The 25,626-nt window shown below is 43.3% G+C and overlaps 3 protein-coding genes across 5 annotated transcripts; 2 read left to right on the plus strand and 1 right to left on the minus strand.

Moving 5' to 3' along the window:
• Positions 1–201: 201 nt before the first annotated feature.
• LOC125287225 (fibroblast growth factor 18-like) lies at positions 202–3,885 on the minus strand. Its single transcript, XM_048232790.1, has 5 exons — positions 3,009–3,885; positions 2,416–2,455; positions 2,074–2,251; positions 1,353–1,474; positions 202–1,048 (listed from the first exon to the last, which is right to left on the minus strand). The coding sequence occupies exons 1-5, from the start codon at positions 3,074–3,076 to the stop codon at positions 797–799; spliced, it is 660 nt and encodes a 219-aa protein (XP_048088747.1). The 5' UTR covers positions 3,077–3,885; the 3' UTR covers positions 202–796.
• Positions 3,886–14,063: 10,178 nt separating this feature from the next.
• Positions 14,064–18,682, plus strand: LOC125287106 (protocadherin-10). 2 transcript variants are annotated; one of them, XM_048232626.1, is made up of 5 exons: positions 14,064–16,665; positions 16,756–16,875; positions 17,405–17,475; positions 17,687–17,802; positions 17,972–18,682. In XM_048232626.1, the coding sequence occupies exons 1-5, from the start codon at positions 14,356–14,358 to the stop codon at positions 18,247–18,249; spliced, it is 2,895 nt and encodes a 964-aa protein (XP_048088583.1). In that variant the 5' UTR covers positions 14,064–14,355; the 3' UTR covers positions 18,250–18,682. The 2 variants fall into 2 exon arrangements, with proteins under 2 accessions (XP_048088583.1, XP_048088573.1); XM_048232616.1 differs by having other exon boundaries at positions 14,064–16,875.
• Positions 18,683–19,290: 608 nt separating this feature from the next.
• LOC125287148 (protocadherin alpha-C2-like) lies at positions 19,291–25,400 on the plus strand. Of its 2 annotated transcripts, XM_048232714.1 has the most exons (3): positions 19,291–21,899; positions 23,267–23,303; positions 24,495–25,400. In XM_048232714.1, the coding sequence occupies exons 1-2, from the start codon at positions 19,482–19,484 to the stop codon at positions 23,276–23,278; spliced, it is 2,430 nt and encodes an 809-aa protein (XP_048088671.1). In that variant the 5' UTR covers positions 19,291–19,481; the 3' UTR covers positions 23,279–23,303; positions 24,495–25,400. The 2 variants fall into 2 exon arrangements, with proteins under 2 accessions (XP_048088671.1, XP_048088662.1); XM_048232705.1 differs by lacking the exon at positions 23,267–23,303.
• The last annotated feature ends 226 nt before the right edge of the window (positions 25,401–25,626 follow it).

Below are 25,626 nucleotides of genomic sequence, written 5' to 3' on the forward strand. Positions count from 1 at the left end.
CTTGGGTGCGTTACTGTATACCAGCAGCATGTCGTCTTATTTCCAATAGAGAACCCAAAGGTCCTGTGTCTTAAGAATATAACGGGTATCAACAGAAGCCATAGTTAAGTGGATAAGGGTGAACATTGTATCCACATGTCGACACATCCATATTTCCACATTAAACTGAGTGTTAGTATTTTCTTTCAGTATGTACAACTGGGTAATGTAGTTGCCATTTGCAAACGTCAGAACTTTAAGTCACCAGTACAGTGCACTACTCCTTGATCCCCTCCCCCCCCCTTCAGTTGTTCAAATAAGTGTCAGATTTTGATAATTCGACTGAAGCGCCTTAACATTTATAAGATGTGCCGTGGGTCAGTAGACTCAAACTTGAGAGTAAATATTTGTGATCAGATATAGTTGTCCACTTACTTTCTATAAAACTGTATTGGTGATCTACAACTGATGATTGGTCAACAAAATAAAGTAGTGTATGTCAAGGGTACTCAGTGGTCATAGATATCAGTTAAGTGCCTACAGAGAGCGTATATGTCCCAGAAAAGAAGCAGTTAACCGATCAGAATGTTCTCCCAAGCTGCATCAACTTGTGGTCCTGGGGGTCTTTGTCTTGGGAAAGGTGGTAGCAGACACAGTGGGTCTTAGTCTGCAGTATGAAAAAAGTCAATCATTGTTGAAAGTCTTAAAGCTGCGGAAGTCTGCCTTATCCATCTCGATTACAGTCATTTTACATTAATATATTGCATTCGCTTGCCCAGAAACAAAGTTTCAGTCTTGTGGATGTAACAGAAGCCCTCTAGCTGGGCCTTGTCTCCTGATCTGTGTTGGCCTTCTTGTTGACCGTGGTAAAGCGGCAGGTGACTGTGTCCGGTGGGCCCTGCCATGGCGGGGGGCGCTTCATGAAGTGCACGTCCTGCTGGTTGGGCAGTGTTTGGGGACCACGCCGAGGTCTCCCCTTCTTGGTGAACCCCACGTACCAGCCGCTGTACCGTGCTGACATCAGTGCTGTGTAATTGTTCTCCAGAATCTTCTCAATAAAGACGCAATCCTCACTGAGATTTCTGGCCCGCTACATTGGAAGGCAAACTGTTTTAATCCATATAATTGTGAACACGGAAAAGCTCAATTCAGATTAGCCATGTAAATCCACAACTGTAGCATGACAATATAAGGGATTAATTAACACTTAATTAACATGTAATTAAGTAATCACTGTGCCTCTTGACTTTTCTCTCTTTAAATATCAAAGGATACCACAAAGGTATCTGTTTCACAGTTCCTATGAGACATGAGACGCATATCTTATGTACCATCTGGCTGGGCAGAGCCATTTAAGGGGAGCCAGGGGAAACTTTACTTTGACTTGCCTTGCCAATCAGCTTCCCTCTGCGGTTCATGCACAGGTAGAAGTTGGTCTCCTTCCCGCGGATTCTGACTTGACTCCCAAAGGTGTCAGCTTCCACAATAAGCTGGGCTTGTAAAGAGAGAGCGAGGAGGCAGAGATGATGGGATATAAAAAGAAAAGGGGAGATTTTTAAATAGGGCGATTGGTAAGTGGTTGTGGGCACTATTGCTTGTGAAATAAAAGGAGCTCTGTAATTGGCTGTTATTTGGTCTCTCAAGTTCTGAGAAGAATGACTGACATTAGCTCTGTCCTTTGGATAATATATGTGACCCTGTGCAGCGTAGAGGTCAAGCTAGATCAATATTACCCTGTGTGTTGCAGGGCAGATGTAAAATCAATAAAATGATTGATGGAAGTATTGTCTCGTATTTAAAAGACTTTTGCACTACTTCATCCTTCTCTAATCAGGATTTTTTCTTCTTCTAGTCTTACAAAGGAAGAAAGAAATTCACTTAAGCCCTTTATATTCACCATCACCATTAGTTTTAATGGCACCTCATTTAACAGCTTGTTTCAGTTTTATTAGTGGACTTGTGGTGGTTGTGTTTATTTTTAGCTACTGGCATTTTCCCGAATGCTTTTCGTCTCAGTCTTTCTTGCCTACTGCATGTGGTCGAGTGAGACTGTGTGTTCTCCTCCTCTTACGCAGGTGGCTGAGGCAGGCTTACCATATTTGTCTCCGTCGTCTCCGTTGGCGCTGATCCTCTTCCCCAGAACCTGGACGTGTTTGCCGCTGGTCCTACTATACAGCTGGTAGAGTCTGTGGTACGTTCGGCTCATGGCGTCCCGCAGACGTGTCTGGTTCTCCACGTGCACACTGAAGTTGAAGTTGTCAATGGCGAGCACCTGGGAGAGGTGGTAGACAAAGAAACTTGTTACTTTTTGTCTCTAGGCCCAAGTTAGTGGGAATGCATATCAATAACATATCAAAGCCAATCAAATGTCTCCCAACGCTCCTGCAGCCTATGTGTGCACATGTAAGACTAATGTAACCCCTCACACCTGCTTACCTGAAGAGGGCTGCAAACTACCAATAAAGTCTGGAAACATCTAAGAGAGAAAACATGGGATAAGTTATGACAGTCTGTATATCTCTACCCTTCAGATACATTCATGACACTTAATGCTTGTTACTTTTTGTAAGTTCATGTTTTTGACCTACTGCAAGTGTACATTCATGTTGTCTGCTATTATTCTCAGGTCAGTGTTTTATATATATATATATATATAGCTCTAGTTCTTCCATCAACCGTCTAAGGTTGAACTGAATGAACTTTTGCACCTGAATGAAAAATGACATACATTGCAAAGAATACAGTCCAAGTAAAAAACAAGGAGTGAAATACAGTCAAATAACTTTGCCTGCAGGGAGATGGACAGGGAAGATGAAGAGAGAGCATGAAAACGTCTTGCTGTTCGTCACTCTTTAAATGTCAGGTATGAATGGAGGACGCTGCGTCAGTCAATGTTAAACCCGAACCAGAGGCTCCTCTTTATGCATCTCAAAACACTTAACTCTTCAAATACATCAGACTGTAACTATTAATCCCCCGGATCGTCAGACTGTCACTGATATACTTTGTCATTTGTAATTGTAACTTACATTAGGAGCAGCGCCGAGAGCAGGGACCGCATCGCTTGAGACATGAGTTTGCCCTGTCCAGCTATCATGAAAAAAGTTATACAATTTCCGTATTTGTCCGTATTCTTCTCAGAGCATGAAGTGACCCCCAGTCATTTGAGTCACCCAAAGAGAACATCCGCGACGGTGGTGGCCACAAAGAGGTATTCCGTGCGAAGCCAGTTGCTGTTGGCACAGTACTCCTCTCAACCAATCTGGTTTGGAGCGACAGGTGAACAGCCGTCGTCAATCCGAGTCAAAGTATTGCTTCAGATGGCCGTCTCGATGCGCGTGAGTGAGACGTGTTTCTTGACCATATTCTCTTGACATTAGTCTACATTTTAGGGTTATCCCATGTCCAGAGGATATAGTCCACTGTCTACAACGATGTTACACCCTCCAGGAATTAACCACAGGAGTATGCATCCACATTAGTTGAGGCAATCATCGTTCCTGACATATTTCCGTGCATAACACATGAAGACAGAAAAAGTTCCTGCATTTTAGTTGATTGAAACGGAGGTCTTAGCATGTTCACAGGAAGGCATCCTATGGATGGAATTACAGCGGCAGTCCTGTGATGTTTCCTGTCATTAGGTGTAACGCGGTGCCAGCGCAGACTCGAGCACCTTCATGGGTTGGAGTGGTAGTGACGAACTCGTCTGCTTCACGTACCTCTGACCTCGATCATTCATGGTATTCAAGGAGCCAAACGTCCGTGTAACAGGTACCCACCCGGTCCACAACGGAGCAAGTAAGAGTGGAGAACTTCAACTCCAAACTGTCCAACTTAAGCTGACAATCTAGGGCAGCAACGGAAGGTCGTATGAAGAAACAGTAAGTAGTCCTGATTAGGTTAAAGGAGTTCACAGTTGTGTTTCAAGGCAGACATCCAAAGCAAAAGGACACATCCCGTGCCCACCACTGACACTTCAAAAATCAATATTCGTCTGACCTGTCGCCTGCGTTCTGTCCGACACGTGGCTCTTACATGAAGAAATGTTAAAGTTCGTTAATTTTGACACTGTTCAGCAGCCGAGGTAGACAGGAAATCTTCCTTGCGCTTCACTTGTATTGCGTATGGTCTACAAATCAGAGTACCATGATGGCTTTAAATGTTTTGGGATAGGCTAACTAACCCCAAGCTCTCACACGGGATGTGAAAAGGCTATAAGGGAAATGAGGCGATATTAGACCATGGCAAAGGGAGGGGGAGCGCGTGAGGGTGGTATGTAAGCAAAAGATGTTTCCAAAACGAACATTTCTAAGGGATTTAGAAATGTTCGCCCGTTCTCCGCTCCCTCACCGCGACAGAACCGCAGACACCCGGTCCGTGCGCCAGCGCCGTTTCTCTCTGTCTCTCTCTTTCTTTCTCTCTCTCGCTCAAATAGGCTACATTCACACAGATACTCAGAAACACACACTCTCCCCCTCTCTCACATACACACGCGCTCGCGCACACACACAAACACACAGGGTGAGGAGTGGCAAAGAGGGAAGATACTTTTGATGAATCCAAAGGGTGGCGCCGCACAAGAATGTACATAACTTAGAGTCCACTTTGCCCCACAATTACCAGTAAAGCATGCGAGACAGGCGCATTATTAACCATACACACCAGCCATAGCATTTTACTTTTGAATGATGGCCTGAACCATCATTCAGATGGACCTCTTAATGTTTCCAGTTTCCAGAGTGAAGGTTTCATCCTGGTCTAGAGGAAGCCTCAACACATCCACATTATAAGAGGAAGAAATGCATGCCAAATGCTTTCAAAAGAGAGAGAAAAAAATCTTAAAAACACATTCTCATTCCCCACAAATTGACCTCGGCAACAGTTCCTTTCAGTTCTTTTGAAAATATGTTTTCATCTGAGCCAAATATTGCCTAAATTTGAGTGTAACAAGCAAAAGTCTTTACTTGCTGGCACATGCTTCCCCCTGAAGATGCAAACTCTCTAAAATAACCCAGCAAAAGGCCAAGTCAAATGTTGAGCCATGCCAAAATGAGGTCCTCCTGAGAGTGCTGTCAGCAAACAGTCATTATGCCGTTTATTTTGGCAGCACATGATTTAATTGTGAGTTCATAATTGTGCATGAGCCTTATCAGGGTAACTCACTGTTTGGAAGATTTCACTGAACTGGAGATTGTGGAGTGTCCTATGAGATTCTTAGCTGTTATTTTGTCTATGTCATCCACACAGTGTTGTATGAGTTGTCCTCATTCATGGGGTGGATTGTTGTTTTGGATGTTTCCTGCCTCTGCCTCTGAAGAGAAAAAAACATTATTTCCTGCTATTAGTCATAGTTTTGTGTGGAGATAGATTAGGAAGAATATGGATATGGCCTGCTGTTAAGATGACAGCCCGTCCCCTCAACCCAATCCCACCACCACCACCACCACTCCCATCACCAAAGCAAAGCCTTTTCCATCCATCTTCTCTCTCTCTGTCTCAATACTGGACCAAATTAAGTGTGTGAGAGTGAGAGAGAGAGAGAGAGAGAGGGAGAAAGAGACTGGGGCGACATTAACAGGTTCCATATGAGCCATGTTGGGTCTGGCTGGGACGGCGTGCTTCACAGCGGCGAGCGCTGGCACCTCCAGTCTGGCTTCTCTGTCCCGTCTCGTTCCCACTGCCCACACCCAGTACCTGACACCTGCACCATGATTGGATAACCTTTTGGCCCAGTTGAGCAAGCCGGCCGGCCGGCCCGTTCGCTTGGCTAGTCCTGGGCTCCCCTCTGCGACACTGTCTGCGCACAAAGCCTGACCTGGATAGAGACAGTGTTGTTTTTGAGAGGACATGTTAAACTTTAAGAAATCGAAGAAAAGCACAGAGAGAGAGAGAGAGAGAGAGAGAGAGAGAGAGAGAAAATGGCAATGGACTTTGGCAATGTAAAAATATTTGTCATGCTAATAAAGCTCACTTGAATTGAATTGAATTGAGAGAGAGAGAGAATGAATATGAAGAACAGCCTATTTAAAGGCCAGTTTTGTACCTTGGAGCGGCTTCTCTGTCTGGTCAGCCTGCGTTTCTGCTGCCATGGTTGTAAAACACGCTCACTGCTTCATAATGTGGAGCTCTACAGGACCGAGTCTGGTGGACATCGACACTCTCTACCTCGTTAACATCAGTCAGAATCAGAGATTTCCATGTTTTCAAAAAAAGGAAGGTAGGTTAAGTGTCCATGTATTTATATGGCCAACAGCTCAGTTCAGGAATTCATACCAAGCGGCAGCTAAGGAACATCTTGGCCCCTCTGTTCAAAGAGCCGACACATTATTCTCAAGTCTACTTTTTCATATTAATTTTTCACCACTGGTCATAGTTTCATTTTTAGCTAAATTAAACACACTCTGTCTCGCCTCTGCTTCGATTTGTCTCTCTCTGTCTCCTTGCATCTCTTCCTCTTGGCTCGTCCCTCAGTCTTTCCAGACTTTGAAGGCAGCTCAAACTTCTAATATAAGACAGGTCTCTGCCACAACAAAAGAGTCAGCTTTGAGTTTGAATAAACACTTTCTCTCCTTTCCCCCCCCTGTCTGTCTCCCCCTACTGCCTCCCACCACCACCCCACACCACCCCACCTCACCCCTCCTCCACTCCCATTTTCCCCTTTCTGTGTTATTTCGCTCTTGGCCCAGAGAGAAGTATGTGCACTTGTTATGCGTTTTCCATGGTAGCCGGTCTTCTGGAATAGATTAGAAGGGGGTGGTGGTGGTGGTGGTGGTGGTGGGGGTTGAGGGCAGTGTGCTGCACTGGTAGCGAGAGAGAAGACAAGAGAAGGGAGAGAGAGTGTATGAGAGAGAGAGAGAGAGAGAAGGGATAGCAGAGAAACATTTCAAACAGAAAGCAAAGAGATGAAAGCCTCACTAGCTGATGGGAGGAAGTGGAGATGAGTGATGAAGAAAAGAGCAGAGTGAGTCACCGCTGAGAGGGGATGAAGGGGTGACAGGGTCTGGGTGATGGAGCTATGAAAACCAGCAAAGACAAATGCAAGTGCAGTTAGGAAGTCCTTCAGCTGGACTAGGTCTGGAGCCATTGTAAACTAAATGAACGCTTGCTCTGTGGTCATATTTTACATGGTCTTGTGTCCTCTGAATTCATTCTTTACATAGCTCTGTGTCATTCAACCACAGGTATATTGTGTTCTTGACCCAACTTTTCCTCAAACATAACCTTGGGCTGTTTGTGAAATCTGCAACATCAGAACCTGTCATCACTATGACCACTTTGTTGGCCTCGCTCTCTCTTTATCTCTCTTTTGTTCCCTCTCTCTATCTTTCTTTCTCTCTCTATATCTCTCACCACCTATCACTTCCACAGTCCTGGATTAAAACCCCATATCTCTCCATTCTCCTTTGACAGCAGCTGCTTACTATAGGCACCAGATTCAAACTATGTAAATAGACATTGTTCTGCATCAGTGGACGTGCTGATCACGGACAAATTCAGTGTTTATTTAACTTTGAAATAAAGTCACTGCACATGTGTGTGCATATAAACACACGCACAGAGTGGACATACTTATGCACTGTGGAGTGATGACCTTATTTAAGGAAAGCACTCTCACTGGTGTGTGCATAGTAAGTGTGCAAGAGGCTGCCATGCAGTGTAGTGGCCTGGGCCGGAAAGGCCACAGAAAACATGAGTCATCCTACCTGACTTCTACCTTTCATCTTGCTGAAGAGACACTTTATTTCTGCTTGTACATCCTGCGGATCTGAGAGTCTTGCATGTGACTTCCAAAATTAACCCCCCCCCCCCCCCCCCCCTTCAAATCTGGCAAAATAAGTGTGTGGAAATATTCTCTCTCATGTGTCATTGAGAGCTGTTTTGAATTTTAAGCTTGCAGATTCTTGTGTGTCTTGGTGTTTTTACAACATCTGTGTCAATGACCATGCCATGACTCCCCTCAGTATAACTGAACGAGCCCAGAGGATTACAGTCACAGGCATATTGGAACAGTTTGCCAGTAGAATCCAGAACACTCCAAGGACTTCTGCCCATAAAAATCTCCTCTCAACAACAGTGGCCCCGTAACCCTTGGTAGTTGTGCATTGACGTTTTCTCAACGCCATTGCTGAAATGTGTTATGAAATATGAAGTGGTGAAACTGAGGCGGCTGGTAGTTATTCGACAAGTCAGGATTTTATATTTAAGGGGAACTTCTAATCATTTGAGGAACAGAAAGTGTTTGTGGTGAATCATGGCAATTAGTTTGCGCACAAATAAAGGAAATAAGCATCACGAGACCATCACTGTGCCAGCTGTTCAGGGATAACCAATCTTGGAAGTCATGGTGGAGTAATTTGTATGTCTACATTAGAACATATATTTTTAATAAGTAAATAAATAAATGAATAAGTTAATAAATAACTAGATTTTATAAATAAATAGACTTAAATAAATAGACAGACAAATAGTTAAAGACATATGAATAAGTTAATACATAATTAATATGGTAGGTAAATAAATAAATACATAAATAAATACATATATAAATTAATAATAGATATATAGTAAATAATAAATAAATTGCACTTAAAAGTATATACATACTGATATATTTGTATGTGTGTGTGTGTGTGTGTGTGTGTGTGTGTGTCTGTGTGTAACCTTAAGGTCCACATGTGTGTAAGATGGATTCCTTTACTTTTACTCCATAGGGTGTGCAGGTCTGCTGTCACCCACTCTTTAATTGCCTCTCTATAACAGGCTGCTGAGTGCTGACGCACACACATAAGTATGGGCATGGGTGCACACACACACACACACACACACACACACACACACACACACACACGCGCGCACACACACACACACACACACACACACACACACACACACACACACACAAACCTCTTTTGTGACACGTGACAGAATTTCAATAGTGTGTTGTTTGCTCTTGAGATAGAGCTAGGCTTTTATGTTCACGCCACAACACATTTTCATTCAAAATTCAACAGCAATGGGAGGGGTTTACTCTGGAAAATTAGGTCCATAATGTGTGTGTGTGTGTGTGTGTGTGTGGTGAGTGTGGAGAGAGAGTTATACTGGAGAGAAAATGAGCCATCAACTCTGCGAAAGGAACATGCACTATTGAGCCCCTTTGAGTCCAGAGAGGCAAAGAAAAGAGAAAAGAAATCCAGTCTATTTATTTAATGTCTTTTGCTTAATTCACATCTGGACAGGCACGTATTATGGGGAAAACAACAGTGTAACATGGCGACGGACAGAAACAACCCCACACACTTCTTACACACATGGTATGGTCTATTAAAATAATCAAACACTGCATGTGCTGATGCCTGTTGGCAGGCAGTCATTATGAAATATGGCAGTACAACATAGCCACCTGGGGTACAAAAACAGGGTCACTGTGTGTGTGTGTGTGTGTGTGTGTGTGTGTGTGTGTGTTGTTTGGTCTAAATGTTTTTTTTCAGTGGTCACCTTGCATACTTGAATTAAACAAGTAAATATATGTGCATGTTTATTGGAATTAAATTCCCATTTGTTAAATTCTTAATGTATTCTTAATGTATTCTTCTTGTGTTGAAGACCAGTAATCAAGAATAACCTTCAATTGACCTAGGTGATTTACAAACTCTCTCTCTCTCCCCCTCTCTCTCTCTCTTTCTCACACACACACACACACACACACACCACTCTCACTCCTTCAGTGAACCTCATCAAGGTCATACCTAGTTTCCTACTCCACTACACCTCCTCACCTACACCTCATGTGTGTGTGTGTGTGTGTGTTTGTGTGTGTGTGTGTCTGTGTTCCTGTGCAGGGAGCCGAGTGGAGAGAGGCACCAGGGGGAGGGGGGCAGGAGAGGTGGACGACGGATGAGACACACCCGAGGAAAGAGGGATGCCGTCAATGGAGAACACACAGCAAGCTTTTTCTGCAATTAGAGCAAAACAGGACAAAGCAATTTACATAGAGTGGGAAAAAAAGAGACTTAGAGTGAGCAATAGCTAATGGTAGCACGACATAACTACACCACGGTGGTCAAAGACTTTGAATGAGCATGGTTTTGAAAACCTAAGCAGGCTCGTTCGAGCCGGAGTGTGTGTTGAACAATGTTTGACAAGCCTCGCTGGACTCATAACAGGATCTGTGAGGGTGCCACCTAATTCAGTCCAGTCTCCAGCTGTTTGGAGTTTTCTGTGCTCTGAACAACAGAGATCGAACAGAATGCTCAGCGGTTGCAATGGAATTACTGTAAACAGGTATCAGGGCTACTTAGCATCAGGCCATCTGAAATGCCTTTGGAGTGATTACATGCAAATGCAGCAACTATGACATGAAGTAGAAGATGTAGGAGGAGAACTAGGCTGAAAAAAACACACACAGATGTGTAGGGCTTACTTATAGACACACACACACACACACACACACACACACACACACACACACACACACACACACGCATATGTGCTCTACTGAGTTACTGGGCATCGGCCCATTTTTCCACTGCAGCACTATTCAAGCGTAACATTCAGCAGATGAAAGATTAAAAAAGAAAGGAAAAAGAACAATGTATTAGTGTGTGTATGTGTGTGTGTGTGTGTCCGTCTGTGTGCATGTGCGTATGTGTGTGTGTGTGTGTCCGTCTGTGTGCATGTGCGTATGTGTGTACGTGTGAGTCCGTCTGTGTGCATGTGCGTATGTGTGTACGTGTGTGTCCGTCTGTGTGCATGTGTGTGCGTGCACGCGTGTGTGAGGTCACTGTGTGCATCTAACTGCTGGCATCAATATATTTGATTGTGTAATCCAATGTGTGTTCAGAATGTAATTTGTGAATTTACTTTCATGTCAAAAGGCAAAGCATAGTCGGCAGAGTGCGGGGTCTACATACCATCTTGGCCATAGCAATGAAACGGTCATTGAGTTCATTTGTAGGCTTCACTCTTAAGGCTGGTTACAGAATGACAGATTTAAAGAATACGCTGCTGCGCAAGAGGCACTTGGTTCCAGATGTGTCAGTCAGCTGTATGGACATTGAAGAGAACTCTTTCATTGCCCCTGATTAGATGTTGGACTGACCAGAAGAAGGATGTCAGTAGCTGAGAGAGAGGAGAGAGAAAGAGCGAGGGACAGACAAAGACAAGAGAGAGAGAGAGAGAGAGAGAGAGAGAGAGAGAGAGAGAGAGGTTTGGTCAGTACATTCCATTTGATTAAGTGGAATTTGGGAAAAGTACACCAAAGTATTACTGCTAACTTTTTATCCTTCTTTAAACCATCAACAAAAAATGTTACAAAATGTTGCAGGATGGCACATTGCTATTAACCCTTTAAGTCTATGTATCATGCAGAGTCAGAGAACAAATCTGGTACCGTCAAATGGCAGAAGTACATCACTACTAACACAAGCCAGTGCTCTCATCACATCTTATTTTGCTTTCCCTTTCTCTCTCACGTGTTTCTCTCTCATGCGTTTGGGATACCCTTCTTATACTTTGTGAGAGCATGGTAGTTAATGTGAAGCACAATAGTAGACTTCTCATAAACACTTGGGGGCGGTGATAGCATAGTGGCTAAGGAGCTGGCCAGCATGCAGTACCCAGAAACGTTGTGGGCTCAATTTCCGGCTGCCACTGTCGTGCCATTGAGCAAGGCACCCCAAGTTGCTCTGGTTAGCATGACCCTTGTAATAATTGTAAGTCACTTTGGATAAAAGCATCAGTCAGATGAATAAGTAGAAGTATATAAACACTTTCAAGGACCCCATACATATGGATTTGTCAAAGTATCTCAAATGCTTTATGTAGCCTATCACTTACACAACCCGCTACCATACTCACACAACCCACTAACATACACCCACAATACAATCTTTAAATGTTGTCAAAGCTCTCCTACACACCACCAAAGTCTACTCCACAAAGAATCGGAGGCATAATGCAGTGTCTAACATGGGCACACAAGAAAATGTGTGATGCAAATAGACTGCAGACCCCATTAAGGACAACTATATGCTTGAGGTCCAAATGGCAGACTGCATTCTTTGAATGCTTCTTCAATATGGGTGAAATAAATGCAATAAATTGATTGGCCACAAGATGGAACTGAAGGATTCTAACTAGTGGTCTCTGCTTCCACCTAGTGGTTAATACAAGACAACGCCAGTTGTCCAAAAGTATTTTCTCTCATTCAATCACATTCTATCACAACATTGCCCCAACTCCCCTCCCACATAGCAGACCAATTCTTCCGACCCCCCGGGGGGACATGCACTGGTAGCGGCATGTCAAGTAGACTCGTTCGTTAGAGGCTTGAGTTTGTTTCTTAATGTAGCTTAATCCCGATTTCATAATTGCAGTATTTTATTAGAAATAGGGAAACGCTTACGTGATATATATCTGGGTAATGACAGATTGATTGAGTGATTGGATGAGAGGCAAAAGTTCAGTGGTGTTCATCAACACAAGAATGCTTCTGAAAGCACACCAATATGAAGAGCCAATATTAAGCTTCTAACATCTCAAGAGACGTTGTTTATTATCGTGACGTTGGCATCAATGAGCTCAAAGCTTAAGCCACACCAAGGTCAAATGGGCTCCTCAACCCCTTGATTGTGGAAAGGTGAATTATGGTTTAAAATCCCATTAGCTGCTCAGATGCACAGGCTGTCCATGCGTATGCTTTGAAATGAAGACAATTCCCACATGCAGTCCGCAGGGTGGCGTGTGGTGGCAAGATGGTTTTAGACAGTCGGCCCAATATAGGCTAAATGCGCTACACAATTCACACAGATACAGTCTTTTGAATAAAAAATTATTGTGACAGATACGGTTTTCTTTTTTCGGAAACATCTTAAGACGGTCGTTTCCAAAGTAGGTTACAAGACCCAGCAATTAGCGCGCACATCTGTCTCGCGTATGGTGCGCCACCAGTGCCTGGGGTGTCCCCGAAACCCAAACGCTGTCATGCGAAAGCATTTGTTCCAAAGGCTTTCCAGATTCATTATCTGCAATTGCGAGTTAGACTATTATGAATGTTATAAAGTTATTATTATATATAGGCCTATACCATTTTTATGCTTATTATAGGTCTACTATATTATTGTTGTAATTCACCGTTCTTTTAATTTAAGCATAATCTACTCTGCGATATACAATTGGTGACATTAACAGTAGGCTATCTAAATTGACTCAGACAGCACCCTGTGGTGAATTCAGTGATTACATGAAGGGAACAAACTGGTTTCATATTCTTGCAGACATGTTTTGTTAGTATTCAGTCAAATAAACGAGGGAAATCAAAGATTCAGTTCTCTCTCCTAGTGTAGGCTACAGATGTCTGTCTCTGTGTGAAGTGAAGTCGTGATGTTGAACTGTTCGTGCTGGCACGTGCATGTCTGGAAGTGTGCATCCCACTTATTTTTTGTCTCATGCATTAATGTGTTTGTCTTTGTGCCGGATTTAAAGTTCGGTTGTTTCCGATTTGGGTATGTGACTGAGAATGCACTTAAAGTAATGGAATGTGGACAAATGTAATAGAAACCCACAGATAGTGCTGTTCATCCCGCCGAGAGCACTGGGATTATTTTTTCACAAAACATTTTAATTCCTCTGTTCGCTAATGATCCGGGATACTGCTCTCTAATCTCCACTACATTAATTAAAAGCGCACGGGCTCTCTGAGAACCGGCCATCTGCTGTGGTTTCATTCGGTGGACAGATTGTGTTTTGTGCTTATTTAAAACAAGGGGATTTTTTACTCTTTTTGGAGCAGACGGGATGAGGGTTAAGAGGAGGGGATGTGGGGGTTATCTCCGGACTGAAGCAATGATACTCGGGAGGAGAAACTGATACTACCCTGACACAGTTCTGAGAGAGCAGCTCCAAAGTCTTATTTCTCACGGTGTAGCTCGTATCAGGAGGGGGGGGGGTATCTTGCACATACACACACATGCAGAGAGCGAGAGAGAGGGAGACAAAGACACAGAGAGAGAGAGAGAGAGAGAGAGAGAGATAGCGATTAGACACTTCGAATAGCCTACTTTATCCGAGGCGAGGCATGGATACGACTTGCGACCTGCATTAAACCACCCCTCTCACTCCTGCCCTCCAATCCTGTCTCTCACTCGCATATCCATCCACACTCATTCTCAACCGGATAGCACGCACGCTCTCCAGTAGGTCTAGGAACATTTACAGCTCGTGTCGGCTATTTCACAAGACAGAAAACCTTTTGAAAAATGCACGAGTTTGGAAAACTGACAATGAGGAACTTGGTGTGATTGTTTTGTGTCTGAATAAATTTAGAGTGCATGAAGCGCACTTTGCCTTATCTCCAGTAGCGCAGTGGAAGCTGTGATGGAACTGCGGCGCGCCGGGCGATTTTGCTTCTGGACAGGACACCTGACCTGCTTGGCGCTGGTTGCCTCGGTCTTGGATCTGGTTCTGGCACAGATCCGATATAGCATTCCCGAGGAATTGGAACATGGGGCTTTTGTCGGAAATATAGCAGAGGACTTAGGCTTGGACGTCAACAAACTGTCTGCACGAAGGTTCAGAATTGTTTCAGGTTCAAAGAAGCAGTATTTGGAGGTGAACTTGGAGAACGGTGTTTTGTTTGTTAATGAGCGCATTGATCGGGAGGAGCTGTGCGAACAAAACCCATCTTGTTCTTTTCACTTGCAAGTCGTTATTGAGAATCCTTTAGAGTTGTACAGGGTGGAAGTCGAAATTCTTGACGTGAACGATAACGCACCAAGTTTTCCTTGGAGCGAATTCAACTTGGATATATCCGAGTCGGCCGTCCCAGGATCTCGATTCCCGCTTGAGAGCGCACAGGATCTAGATGTCGGTACTAACTCGCTGGACTCCTACCTTTTGAGCGTAAATGAATACTTTTCCATAGACGTTCAGACACGCAGTGACGGCAGTAAGTTTGCAGAGCTTATTCTGGAGAACCCACTAGACAGGGAGCACCAGCAATTACATCAGATGGTTCTGACCGCGGTGGATGGAGGTTCTCCAGAGCGGTCTGGTACCACAGTAATAAATATAACAGTTCTCGACGCAAATGATAACGCACCTGTGTTCGACCAGTCTTTCTACAGAGTTAGACTGGCTGAAAACGCCCCAAAAGGTACTGTAGTAATTAAACTCAATGCAACAGACCTGGATGAAGGTCCAAATGGGGACATCACATACTCATTCAGCGGGCACGCGCCGATGAGAGTACGAGAACTGTTCACCGTAGACGCACGCACCGGCGAAATTAAAGTCAAAGGAGTCGTGGATTATGAAAAGGCAAAAATGTACGAGATATATGTCCAGGCAAAAGACAAGGGTCCATCAGCGGTGGCCGTGCACTGTAAAGTCATGGTAAATGTTTTAGACGTCAATGACAACCTTCCCGAGGTTATCCTCACCTCTGTATCCACGCCAGTTCAAGAGGACGCGCAACCCGGCACAGTGATAGCGGTCATAAGCGTAATGGATAAGGATTTCGGGGAAAACGGAAATGTTGACTGTGAGATTCCCCACCACGTCCCTTTTCAACTCCACTCATCTTTCCGAAATTATTACACCTTAGTGACATGTGATTTTCTTGACAGGGAAACCACACCCGAATACAATATAACTCTAACTGCAAGAGACATGGGCACTCCACCGCTATACACCCGTAAAACTATTGTGGTTCAGGTATCTGACATCAATGACAATGCTCCTCGATTCAAGCAACCTTCTTACACAGTTTACTTAACCGAGAATAATGCCCCGGGTGCATCCATATGCTCGGTATCAGCTACGGATCCAGACTCGGATCAAAATTCATATATATCCTATACTATTTTAGAGGGTGATATTCAAGGAATGCCTGTATCCACCTATGTTTCAGTTAACTCTGATAATGGAAATTTGTATGCACTGCGCTCATTCGATCATGAGCATCTTAGAAACTTTCAAATAACTGTACAAGCGCAGGATGCTGGCTTTCCACCGTTACGCGCAAATGTTACTGTAAATGTTTTTATTTTAGATCAAAATGACAACGCGCCGATGATTGTGGCTCCTGTACCAAAAAATGGAACAGCGGCGACTGAGATTGTTCCACGGTCAGCCGATTCCGGCTATTTAGTGACTAGAGTCGAAGCTGTGGACGCAGACTCGGGGCAAAACTCGCGTCTGTTTTACCAGATCCTCCAGGCGTCGGACCAGACCCTATTTACCGTGGCCTTGTATACAGGGGAGATCAGAACAATTCGCCGACTGGTAGAAAAGGACCCCGCGAGGCAAACACTTGTCGTTCTGGTGAAGGACAACGGTCAGCCACCCCTGTCGGCCACTGCCTCCATCATATTGTCAGTTGTTGACAGCGTGCCAGAAACCTTGCCAGATTTCGGCGACCTTGCGCTTGGCCCCCAGTTCGACCCGAATCTAACGTTGTACTTAATAGTATCCCTGGGCGCAATTTCATTCACATTTCTGGTGGCTATTATTGTCCTAACTGCAATTAAGGCATACAGGGACAAACATGCCATCCGGGGATGCACCCTATCCATCAGCTCGTGCTGCGGCTACCGCTCAGAGGCCTCCTCCACAGAAGTCATTAAAAAGTCCAACTTGAACGTGCAGATATCCTCGGGAACCAAAGGACCCACGAACCACGTAGAGGTAAATGGTACCAGTGCACTCGACCAGAACTACTGCTACAAAATGTGCTTGACACCGGAATCATCTAAGAGTGACTTTACCTTCCTAAAGCCATGCAGCCCAACAGTCTCAACGCTTCGAAATAACACGAAGGGGGTCGACCGGTCAACATCTACATGGAGCCCACCACAATACCGTCTGGCGAACAATGGAAGCACCTCTCCAAATGAGGTAAATAACAACATTGAAAATATAAAATCAACCTGATACAATTTGGGATAATTCAGCATTGCATTGTTGTTGCATTATTTAATACATTTCATGAGCTTATGAGCTTTGTCAGAGCGCATACTGGAGCGCAAAAGGCAGGGACAATGTGTAAATCACCCCACGAGGATTTCTTAGCATTTTGACTGAGGGACGAGACAACCAAATAGTTAACTTAATTAAATGGCATGTGCATTGTTACTGTAGTACACTACACACAGGTATAATTATTTCTTCAGGCATTTCTGATTTCTACTTTTCATGAACAATCTGATTTGACAAGTACTCAGGTGAACTAGACTGTGAAATCCCTAAACCAGAGCTTTTTCCACAGTAACATGAATAAGTAAACATATAAATACTCAGCCTCTCTGATGCATTAGCACATATGCAATGGGTAATAAGTGAATGAATAAATCACAGGCCGAAAGTCTAGACCACTAGTAATAACTAGTTGATAATTGATTCTGTTTTCCTGTCTCCAAATATGCAGTTCGTGGCGGCAGCAGCGGCAGACAAGGACTGGACCTTGACAAAGAATCAATATAATTATGCACACAAGAGGTAAACGAAAATGCTAAAACAGAATATAAAACGTCTCACCTTCCAGACACACATGCACACCCCGCATCTCTCTCTCTCTCTCTCTCTCTCTCTCTCTCTCTCTCTCCCTCTCTCTCACACACACACACACATTTATTTATACTGACTGGCTGTAAAAATATAACACATACAAGTTTAATTCAATTTCTTTCAAATCCCTGTCGATTTTCAGCACTACGGGCTTAGCTCATATGGGCAAGACCCTACAGCGCAGGCCTACGCATGATCCAGACAGTTTCACAAATTCTATGGGGCCACAGTACTGGACATGGGGGAGTCACATGCGAGGTATCCCGTCTCTTCACTCTCTCTTTCTGACACACCAGGCTATGTTTACAAATAAGTCATATACTTTCATATTCAACTCCAGTGTATGCCACTGAATGCTGTTTGATTGATTTGTGACATATACTGATAAGGCTTACTTAATATGTATGTACATGTTTTCTCTCCAAAGACTACAAGATGACCATGTCCTCACAAGTGGGTGGGATACCCAACCGATGCTGGACGCCCAGGTACCCTCAGCAAAGTACAGCCCAACCATCGCCTGACTACCAGCACAACGTCTACATCCCGGGCACTGCATCCATGCAGTGCACCATCAAGCTCGCCAATTGTGACACCCTAGATGTATACAACTCTTTCTCTACGTTTGGGAAAAAGAAGAAGAAGCTAATTTCTAATTATGAACAGAAAGAGGACCCTGTAATAACCAACGACCTTTTCAAATGAACCACAGCTACTGGACAGCAACTTGAAAACAACAACAACTATTTACTTAACATTGAACTTATTCCCGCAAACTCACCTGTCTCGTAAGGTAGTATGTTATAAATGTATTTAATATAAGCTACTTACGTTTTTCACTTTTGCAAAAGTAACAGTGTTCTGAACTTTGTATATATTTTTGATATTGCAATTATTTTATTCTCAGTGCTATGGTGATCAAATTAAAAATAGGTCTATCGATGATCATACATTGATGATTGTTGGGTCTATCGATGATCATACATTGATGATTGCAATACGACAATGCAGAAGATAAGAATCCACAATTTTTGCATCATGCATTCCTTGACAGTAGGCTAGTTATCCTGCAACTTTGTATGTAATATTGGCATTAACTCTAACAATAAATGTAACTATTGTTTCATATTGCACTGAATCATGTTGTCAGTATTTGTTGTAGTGGCATGATCTTTTGTTTGCAGGTTTATGTCTACGTGTGTTACAGTTAAAGGTGATTTTGTTTTCGAAAAGTTTTCGGTCATACCTCGAACGAATATTGAAATTCGTTCGAATTAAGAAATATAAGCACAGTGTTTTTTGCTGTTAATTTTCACATGTTACAGAACCATGTGAATTAACATACAACAGCTGAAATAGTTTGAATACTGATCAGCAGACATTTAGGCTCTTTGTCGCTGTTCGCTGAAGTAATTCAAGTAAATATTATTTGCATACATGAAACATAAGAACATGGTGGTTCGTCACTGCTTTTTCTTCAGCGAATAGTCAAACTTTATGGTCCAACAAAGTCTTACATGACGATTGTACTATCCTGTGAGTGTTAGTACAAATATGCATTGTGGCACTGTGTAATCGCTATAAAAGCTCGCGTGCAATTATCCCCGCAGTTCCCCTAAAAAATTTTAGTAACACCAGAGGATTTTGTACGTGTTGGTGAAATTAGGAGTACATTTGAAACGTCGTTGCTCAGTGTATGTTCACACAGTGTCGCTGCTCTTTAAGCCTATAGCTGTGATCTGCACATCGGAGGAAGCCATGACAGTCTGATGGGACATAGAGCATGCGGTGGCGGCTCGCTCCTGCTTTCGAACATCATTATAAAACATGCTGCACAATCTCAGAGCTCGTTTTTAGCAGCCCTGCATTAGACGGGCTGGCCTCTCTGCACCGACAAGCAAATGCATTAGGTAAATTCAAATATTTTGCACGCTACAATGGATCCTCTCTCAATAATGCTTCCCAGGAAGAGGAGGCTGTACGCTTTCCTACTGTTCGCTGCAGTGTGGAGCCTGGCTTTGTCGGTTACAAGGTATTCCATCCCCGAAGAAATCGAGGTGGGATCCGTTATTGCAAATCTAGCCACAGATCTTGGACTCGACATTAGCAGCCTTGGAGAACGAAACGTGAAGCTCGAGATCATCCAAGACATCAACAAGAGATATCTAGATATCAACAAAGAGACCGGGGATTTGTTTATTCTGGAAAAGATAGACAGAGAATATCTGTGCCCGACAAAGACTGTATCATCTTGTTTTCTCAAAATGGATGTCATAATTGAGAATCCGGTACGTATATTTAACGTTGAATTAGAAATTCTGGACATAAATGACAATGCACCTCAGTTTAGGAGAGAAACAATGCACTTAGATATTTCGGAGTCTGCGTCACCAGGTGAACGATTCTCTATTACAAACGCCGTAGATATGGACGTGGGCAAGAATTCAATTGAAACGTATTATTTAAGCCAGAGCGAACATTTTACCATTGACCTACAATCGGGAAGTGATGGGACCAAATATGTAGATTTAGTTTTAAAAAAGGAGCTTGATCGGGAAAAGCAGGCTATTCACAATCTCATTCTGACAGCTGTAGACGGCGGGGACCCTCCGCGATCCGGTACTGCCAGCATTGTAGTTCAGATTCTGGATACGAATGACAACGCCCCTCAATTTGACAGGCAAGTTTACTCTGTCGACTTAATTGAAAACGCATCAGCCGGTACTTTAGTAATGAAACTTAACGCAACCGATAAGGACGAGGGTTCAAACGCAGAGCTGACATATTCGTACACTTTGTACACATCCGAGAAGACCCAGGAGAAATTTTCCTTAGATTCGAACACAGGAGAAATCAGAGTAAAAGGAGTGATTGACTTTGAGGAGATTAAAAGTTTTGAAATGTACATTGAAGCAAAAGACAAGGGTCAGCAACCTCTCTCTGGACAGTGTAAAATACTGGTGTTTATCACAGATCTAAATGACAACCATCCTGAAATTACAGTCAAATCTCTGAAGAGGTCAATAGAGGAAAATGCTGCTGTAGGAACAGTGTTAGCGGTTGTGAGTGTAAGTGACAGAGATTCCGGAGATAATGGTAAAGTGGATTTAACCATCCATGATAGATTTAATCTACCCTTCCTACTCAACAAGTCCTCTGAGGAGTATTTTTCTTTGCTTGTGTCTGAACCTTTGGACCGTGAGAGAGTCGCCAATTATGACATTACATTTAAAGTGAAAGACAGGGGCACACCATCTCTGTCCGACAATGAGACAATAAGATTAGAAATACTGGATGTCAATGACAACGTGCCCCAATTCCCAGAGTCTTTCTACACTATCCATGTCATGGAGAATAATGAGCCTGGGACACTGTTAAGCTCGCTCTCGGCGCATGATCCCGACCTGAACGAAAACCAGTATCTTGTCTACTTCATTATGGAGAAGATGATTGCCAACACATCCATGTCCATGCTTTTCTCAATCAATCCGGAGAATGGTAACCTGTACGCACTCAAGACATTTGACTATGAGAGAGAGAGGGAGTATCTGTTCCACATCGAGGCAAGGGACTCTGGGGTTCCTCCACTGAGCAGCAATGTGACCGTCCACATCATCATCCTGGACCAGAATGACAACACCCCACAAATCGTGTCCCCCTGGAGTGCCAAAGGGACAGTCATCGAGGAGGTCATCCCCAGGTCCTTCGAGAAAGGTTCACTCCTCACCAAAGTCATCGCTCTGGATGCAGACTCCGTGCAGAACTCACGCATTACCTATCAGTTCCTCCAGGTGACGGACGCCACCCTGTTCAGCCTGAATCAGTACAACGGTGAGGTGCGGACCACCCGCATGTTCAGCTCCAGAGATCCCCGCTACCAGCGACTGGTCATCACCGCCAGGGACAACGGTGACCCTCCCCTCTCCGCCACGGTCACCATAAAGATCACCACTGTGGAGCAGGTGGTCACCGAATTCTCAGAAACCACGGAGATCCCTCTTCACTACGACCTTTTCACTGACTTAAATCTGTACCTGGTCATCGGCTTGGGGTCAGTGTCCTTCCTGCTGCTGATCACCATCCTGGTCATAATCGTGCTGAAGTGTCAGAAGCCCAAGCCGACCAAGCCGCCATCCAACAGGAACAGCGTGGCCAGTCAGAGGAACTCCACCATCGCCGACTCCACACTGATCTCCAGCGATGCCTACTGGTACAGCCTGTTCCTGGCCGAGACCCGGAAGGGTAAGGTGGTGGTGAGGCAGCCGCTGCCCAACGGCGCCGGCTACTTCGTGTCCAGCATACCCAGGAGCATGGCCCTTACGACGACCAGCGAATCACGGTCCTCCACGTTACAGGTATGTGGTGGTGGACATGATGATGATTCTGCCCTTGAAATTAAAAGAATTATACAATGAAATCACTTGGACAGATCTACAGGGAAACACACGGAAACACACACACACACACACACACACACAAACAAACACATACACAGCAGAGTGTTTAATTCCTCACAGTCCATGGTGAATTGAAAAGGGCTCTATTTTCTTTCAGTTTCCTTTTGAGAAGACATTTAGTTGAAATCAAGCGATGCATCACTGAAATTGTGTCTCTTTCAAATGATCTTAGAGCATCTCAAAGCATCAAAAATGTATGTTTTGGGAGAATGGTGTGCATGTGTTGGTTTGTGGCTGTGTCAATGTGTATTTGTTTGTTGAGAGAGAGAGAGTATGTGTTTGTCTGAGTGAGATACAGAGAGTGTGTGAGAAATTGAGGGAGCATTTCCAAACAAGCAGTTCCAAACAAACATTTTTTTCTGTTGAAGTGATCTATTTTTACCTGACATCTTCACATTACTTTCAGATCTATTCTTAGATAGATACATAGATGTATATACACAAATACATAAATATTCACTGTAACAAGGTTTTGTTCTTCCTACATGGTTGTGATCACTCACACATCCTTACAGACAAACACACACACACACACACAATGATGTTCCATTATGCTCCTGATCACATTAAAATTAGCAAGAGACCATTTGCACCTCTACCACCATCAGTAATCCTAATACCTCTACAGTCAGTTGCATCACAGAGAAAACCCCAGATTTTCCGACAGTATATTTGTTTCTAGAAGCTGTTCCTGAAGTGGAAAAATATGCTATATTGAGGCAGTAACCAGTGTAGGTCAAATCATGTCATGAGTATTTAAACTCTCTTATTACACGGCTCCTCATAATGCTGCAGAATGCTCCATTCACTTGAATGGGCCTTCCCAACGTTCGGTGGTCTGCTATTTCTCAATAACAGACCGTTGCTAAGTATAACTGACCGCTGCACGGCCTTGTCGGGACCTATTTCCCGATAATGACCGGCGTTATCCCTTACTTATTAACTGTTATGTTAATTTTTGCTTGACCAGCCGCCACTTTGACCCATTGGTTATATTAGTCGTCAGAATAAGCTGCCTGGCAAATGCAAAACATGATAAAACACACAGACACACACACACAGTCAGATATATGCTGTGTTTTTGTGTAGTTGTCTAAGGAAGTATTATCAGTTTATTTTTTACCTGTCTATGTTCATGTGTCTGAGCATGTGTACTATGTGTGTGTGTGTGTGCCTGTGCACACAAGTGTGCATGTTGCCCTAAATGTGCTTACTTCTGTTTGATTGTAACCATGACAACGCTTGTTTCTTTTTCTGTTCTGAAGTACTCAAAATGAAAGGAAGCCCATTCTGCAGCTGGAGGTATGCTGGTTGCTGACTCGGTGTCGTAGGAGCTCTGTGATTTGGTGTGGTAGAGATGAATATTTTGTCCATTCCCTTAACCTTTTGTCCCTTTGAAACCCCTTACTTATCCCCCCCCCCACCCTCCATTTGTTCTCACCTAAACCTAAAGGGGAAATGGTCGATTTTGTTCTCCTTCCCTGAACTTTACTCTTGCACCCTTGGTTTTACTCTATATTTGGCCCCTTTTATGTATGGAAAGTAGACCTGGGTTTAAACTACAGTTTGTTTTCTTTATGTTATTCATTCTGAATGCCATATATCTGATCAGGGAAAAAAGGCTGATGGAAAAAAAATGAGAGAATCGAAGCAGTAAACTACAGAAAAAAAATATTTAACCTAAACCATCACTGATAGTATTCAGACATTCATCAGTTAAAAGCAGATTGTAAATTCTCACTGAAGCGAGAAAACAATCCCACTGTGATAGCTGGGATCAGGCCCATCTTAGTGGTAAATTAAAATACTGTGATCAGGGGGGTTGGCAGGGACAAGAGATTGGATCCTAATCAGACAGTTGTTGGTAGAGGACAAGTGCTGAGACAAAAAAGCGGGTCACGCTTGACAGGATAGGTTATATCTCTTCCCTCTTAAAACATCAGTGCCCTTGTAGTATGCTGTGGGGGTGCTACTTAAATGATCACCAGCTCGGTAGTTGAAAGCATATGCGTAGACAGCAGTCAAAGGCAATCACTTCGCGTGACCACTGGCCTCTAAACAGTGCTGTCTGTCGGCTTCTCTAGAAAAGGGAGATTTTGCATGGCATGTCTGTACGACACATGACCCTGTGTTCCTTCTTTATTTACCCTTACATTTTTATCTTGGATAATTACGCCTGCTAGCTATTAAGTCTAACCCCTGGAAAATAAATAAAGACAACAAACATGTAAATAATTAATGTATGTATAATGGCATTGTAGATATTGTAGTGGTTCAGTCAAATGCATGAAAGTGATGGGACATTGAATGTGGTTGACTGATGTAGTGATTCCACTCATTTGATTGGAAACTATGGTGACCAGCCATGCCCCAGCATAGGAATCCATTTGCGGCTAGCTGCATGGAATCTGCTGTCCCCCTGATATCTCTCTGTACTTTGTGTCTGGGTCTGCTCCTCCAGGATAATTATATTTCTTGCTTTCTTAATTGCAGGAGTCAAGCAGCGACCTGCCATGACCCCAAAATGCCAGCTCTCTCTCTCTCTCTCTGTCTCTCTCTCTCTCTCTCCCTCTCTTTCTCTCTCACTCTGCACTAAGATGACTTCCATCCCCTCCAATAATGTCACAAAAAACTCTACTCTTCATATACCTGAAGGAGGAGCTCAGTGGACCTCTGATATGAGAGAGACAGTCAAACAGTTACCTCAGTAAGATGAAAGATGCCCTCAATATCTCCCATCAAGCATGATGCTGCATGGCAACAGCAGAAGCTGCAAACGTACATTTGTAAATACACAGGTAATGCTTTGCATGAAATTTCCCTTAACTAACATAAATAACATTGGGTTAATTAACTTATGAATTGAATGATGTTAGTTCAGAGATGCTGGATGCACTGATAGAAGCCAATGTTTTATTTAACATAAAAAACATAACCAGCAGATGTTACCATTCAAAATAGTTAATAAATTCTGAAGGTTGGGGGTGGTTGGATTCATGTTAGTTATTGGAGCATTAATGTAAAGCCTTACTTATGTATATATTTAAAGTGTTTCACCAAAAAAGATGTACATGCTGAGTCATCTTAGGCATACAGCTTTCATAATGCTTGACTGTATCTAACAGACAGTGGTCACACAAATGTGTATTTTAACATTTCTCCATGTTTCACCATATTGTTTGTAATGATAAGTATCAGATTACAGTGAAAATATCAAATCTGTACAAATCCACAGGGTCTTAGGTCACAGCTTATAGTTCTGTGACAAATCTATAAGAAGTGGTTCATGATTCCTATACTAGTAGATCAAGTAATAGGATTATGAATCACTAGCAGAAGCATTTCAAACCTTTAAGGTTGCCCGGTGCTTGGCCATACTGGTAGCCATCTAGGTGTTGGGCAGGTATATAATATATATATATATATATATATATATATATATATATATATATTACAAAATGTTAAAAACTGGATACTATCTATGACCCTTAAGTGCATTTAACTGGGCTGCTGAGATACATGCACCCTTGGAGACAGACATTGTAGATACTTTCTTCTTGTCTAGTCTTTTTTCTATGAGCCCATCTATGCTCTGTACGGCAGAGAATCAAATCTCAGGCCAGCA

The sequence above is a fragment of the Alosa alosa genome, chromosome 2, assembly GCF_017589495.1.
Source record: "Alosa alosa isolate M-15738 ecotype Scorff River chromosome 2, AALO_Geno_1.1, whole genome shotgun sequence".
NCBI classification, from domain to species: domain Eukaryota; kingdom Metazoa; phylum Chordata; class Actinopteri; order Clupeiformes; family Clupeidae; genus Alosa; species Alosa alosa.